At 46.3% G+C, this 4666-nt stretch overlaps 1 protein-coding gene across 1 annotated transcript; it reads left to right on the top strand.

The window, feature by feature from the left end:
- Window positions 1-3635: 3635 nt before the first annotated feature.
- On the top strand, window positions 3636-4610 carry O0I10_013165 (uncharacterized protein; the record flags this gene model as incomplete). Its single annotated transcript, XM_058492981.1, has 1 exon — window positions 3636-4610. The coding sequence occupies one exon, from the start codon at window positions 3636-3638 to the stop codon at window positions 4608-4610; it is 975 nt and encodes a 324-aa protein (XP_058336253.1).
- Between the last annotated feature and the right edge of the window lie 56 nt (window positions 4611-4666).

The following is a 4666-nucleotide window of genomic DNA, read 5'->3' on the forward strand; positions in this document are numbered from 1 at the left end:
GCTATATTTTCTATAAGCTATTTAAACCCTTCTCTTGCAGTAATAAACCATCATCTTATATTCAGTGTAATATCTTGATCTACTCTCATCTTCCTTAGTCTTGAATTCCTTCCATTCTTGGCTAAGTCATTATCTAATCCCGCTCGTTTATTACATGGTGGAGAAGCTCTCTTTCGATCCCCCATACCTCTACATCTAACCTACTGCTATCATGTCTGGCGCTGCTCAAAGCAAACACGCTCCAGCCTTGGTGTCTCCTGCTGACACAAGCAATGCTCTACTCAACCTCTACTTTGCCTCCGAAGCCAAAAACCTACTTATCCCACGTTTCAATCCTGGCCAGATGAACATCCACCGCTGGTTAAAAAGTATATTGATGCTGCTAATGATATCGCTATGAATGACGCTGCCAAAAGCCGCTATCTTGCATACTACTTACCTCGCCAAATTGCAGACTGGCTCTACTATGCCACCACATCCCAAGACTTCGACACCTTGTGTTCCTTGTTGCAAAGCACATATGGCGTTGATCCGGCAGCTGATGCCAATCGTCTTCGTAAAGAACTCCAAGCTCTCAAACAGGATACTATGCCCATCCGTCTCTTTCGTGTCAAGTTCGAAACCTTGGTCAATTCATTTCCTTCTGGTCATGCCCCCTCTGCTGCTCGACTTCTTGATATCTTCCATGCGAATCTCAATCCTCGACTCAAGGAGTTGGTGTCACCACTTCTCTTTGGCTTGTCTGATTGGACCCAGGTATATGAACGTGCAGTCTTTCATGAGGATCGCCTCTCTAGAAAACATGAAGACAAGACGCCCTCCAGCCATGGTGCCTTCCAAATCGACCCCCCGATGCAAGTCAAGAACGATCCTATGGAAATAGATGCCATCAACCACCACCAACGACAGTACTGCACCAATGCCCATTATCACTCACGACAACGCAACAATACAGGTAATCGTGGCACTCGTCAACGCTCGCAAAATAAGCCTGTAGATCCAATGCGTCGTTGGGCTGCTCATGGTGTTCCACTTTGTGGGCATTGCAACCAACAGGGTCACCTCACGAAAAGCTGCCAGAACAAGAAACAAGTGAATGCTCTCTCCTTGCAACAATCAACCTCAACTCCCAGCAACTCGCCTCAGCCTCCTGCAACCACCAATCAACAAGAAGAAACGTCGCACATTATTTGTGCACTCAGCAAGCTCTCGGTTCCTGGTGTCTCCTATTCGGGTCCCCGTGTCTCATGCACCATTCAACATCAATCAGTACAAGCATTGATTGATACAGGTGCCAGTATATCGGCCATGTCAGCCAACCTTGCCAAATCCCTTGATCTCAACATCGAGCACCACTCTGCCGTTTCGTTTACAACAGCAGATGGTAAGGTTACTTCTTTCTTGGGCACTGTTACTACTCGTATCATTGTTGCTAGCACTCCCATCGAGGTGACATTCCATGTCATCCATGAACTTTCACACGATGTCATCCTTGGCTATCCAATCCTTCGCTCACTCAATGCTGTCATCCATGCCGGCGAAGATAGTATCTCTTTCATGCCTCCTTCGAATGATCGTATTGTCTCTAGACCGTCTCCAATTCGTGTCATCAACCAACTCAAGATGCCTGCTCACTCTCACGCCTACATTGATGTCGCTGGACCTTCCAATACAACAGCCTATCTCACCACGCCATCAGATCAAGTTGCTCGACAACTATGTGCTATCGCTGCTGGTTTTGTCCAATTCTCATCTTCAGGTACTGCTGTTGTTAAGATCGCTAATCTTGCTGCTCAAGCTACACAGCTACAACCTTCTCAAATCATTGCTGCCGCTGAGTTTCTCGAACCAAATTCGATTCATGCAATCTCGACTCCCTCACAATCTCATTCAACATCATCACCTTCCGCTTCTGATTTCGACAAAGTCATCGACTCCTCTGTTTCCACCACCGATCGTATCGCTCTTCAACAAGTCCTTACCGCTTTTGCCGATTGCTTTCAACCTACAGCCTCTTCCACAACACATGCCATTCAACATCATATCGACGCTGGTACAGCTCGTCCCATTGCATCTGCTCCTCATCGCGCTTCCGCCGCCGAGAATGACTTGATTAACGACCTCATTGATGAAATGTTGGAACAAGGTATTATTCGTCCTAGTCATTCACCATGGTCTTCTCCTGTTGTGCTAGTTCGCAAGAAGGATGGTACCCCACGCTTTTGTGTTGACTATAGGAAATTGAATGCTGTTACCACTCGTGATGTGTATCCATTCCCTCGCATCGATGACACTCTTCACAGCCTTGGTTCTTCTCGGGTATTCTCAACTCTCGATCTCACCTCCAGCTACTGGCAAATCGAATTGGATGATGCAAGCAAACCCAAATCCGCTTTTGTGTGCCGCCGTGGTCTCTTTGAATTCGTTCGTATGAGTTTTGGCCTATGCAATGCTCCTTCCACAATGCAACGTCTTGTCGACTCCGTTCTTGCAGGTTTGAAATGGCAAATTTGTCTCGTGTATCTTGACGATATTATCATTTTCTCTTCTTCCTTTTCTCAACACCTCAATGATCTTCGTCGTGTCTTTTCTCGCCTTCGTCAAGCCAACCTCAGTGTCAACCTCAAGAAGTGCCATTTCGCAAGCCGTGAAATTTCTTACCTTGGTTATCTCATCACCCCCACGGGTCTCAAGACTGATCCTGCCAAAATCAAAGCCGTTTCATCCTTTCCACGCCCTACTACTCAAGACACCTTACGTTCCTTCCTTGGTTTGGCTGGATATTACCGCTCTTTTATTCGAGGTTTTTCTTCTATTGCTGCTCCTCCCAATTTTCTTTTACAGAAAGATGCTCCATGGCAATGGTCTACGGATCAAGAACAAGCTTTCCAATCCCTCAAGTCAGCTCTCACTTCAGCTCCTGTTCTTCGCTATCCTGATTTTTCTCGCCCCTTTGAACTTCATACCGATGGTGCTTGTACCGCTGGTATTGGTGTCATGCTTTGCCAACGTGATCCATCAAATAATCGCGTCTATGCCGTTGCCTATGCTTCAAGATCCCTTTCCTCTGCTGAAAAGAATTATGGTGTTACCGAACTTGAAGCCCTTGCTGTTGTTTGGGGAATCAAAAAGTTTGCCCATTATCTTACAGGCACGTCCTTTATTGTTGTTACTGATCATCAGGCTTTGCAATTTCTTCCTCGTTCAGCTGATCTTCGTGGCCGACTTGCTCGTTGGGCTCTTTTTCTTCAACAACATTCCTTCAAAATCATTTATCGCCCTGGTCGTGTCAACACTGGTCCTGATGCTCTTAGCCGCTTTCCTTTGCCTGATATTGCCTGCTTGTCTCCTACATCTTCTTCCTCCTTTGTGCAATCCATGCAACTTTGTGGCCTTTCTACCAATGATCTTTCCACTGCTCAATCACAAGATCCCTTTTGTTGCTCCACTCTTGCCAATCCCTTGCCTCGTGGTTTTTCTCAAGAGTCTGGTATCCTCTTTTTCGGCACCCGCCCTGTGTTACCTGCTGCTTTACGCCCTGACATCTTCAAGCTTTTGCATGAACACCCCACTTCCGCCATTTAGGCTTGTCTCGCACACTGCAACGCTTTCAACGTTTGTATTGGTTTCCGGATATGCGCTCATTTGTTGCTGAACAGATCCGCAAGTGCCCTATTTGTATTCGTACCAAGACTTCAAGAAAGCCCTTTGGTCACACAAACCTGATTCGATCCAATCCTCCTTTGCAACCATTCGACACAATCGCCATCGACACCTTTGGTCCTCTTGCGCAATCCCAAGCTGGCAATAAGTATATCATTGTCATCCAATGCATGTTCTCACGCTATGTCATCATCACTCCTGTTGCAGTATGCAATACTGACACTGTTTCCAAGACATTGATCCATCTATTCAGTGAACATGGCTTCCCTCGCGTTATGCTTTCCGACAATGGTCCTACTTACTCAGCATCCATGTTGCAAGTCCTTTGCATGAAGCTTGGCATCAAACAGCAATACGCCCCTGCCTATCATCCACAATCCAATGGGCTTGTTGAACGCTTCATGTCAACCCTCAAGAGTATGCTTCTGTCGTATATGGAACAAGATCACCTTTCAGATGTTTGGGATAAGCACTTACCAGAATTTCAACTTGCTTACAATTCTTCTATTCATGCCTCCACCGGGTTTACTCCTTTTTCTTTGGTCCATGGTCGTGAAGCTCGCCTCGTTGGTCAAGTTGATTTCACTCCTCAAGATATCTCATCAAGCACTTATCGTCAAACTACCGACTTGTATCTATCTCGTGCTCGTGCCATAGTTCAACTCGCCAATCAACGTACACAAGCCGACAATGCCACATCCATGAACAACTCTCGACATCGTCCACCCTTTTCAGTTGGTTCCCTTGTCCTTGTTGAAGCACCTCACAATTCTGCCAAACGCAAAGGCAAGTTTGCACGTCCTTATCCTGATGAAGTTTATGTTATCACTCGTCAAGTTGGTTCCGATCGCTATGATCTTCAAGCTCTCAAGAACCATCAAGTTTTGACAAACATTCATGCCTCGCGCCTCAAGCCCATTCCGTTCAACGAGACGTCTTCCTCTTAAGCCCCCGGATGTTGTGAACGATCCTTTTCGGAATCAAGTTTTGCCTTTGACTTTCC

This window comes from Lichtheimia ornata, assembly GCF_029851405.1.
Source record: "Lichtheimia ornata isolate CBS 291.66 chromosome Unknown scaffold00280, whole genome shotgun sequence".
NCBI classification, from domain to species: domain Eukaryota; kingdom Fungi; phylum Mucoromycota; class Mucoromycetes; order Mucorales; family Lichtheimiaceae; genus Lichtheimia; species Lichtheimia ornata.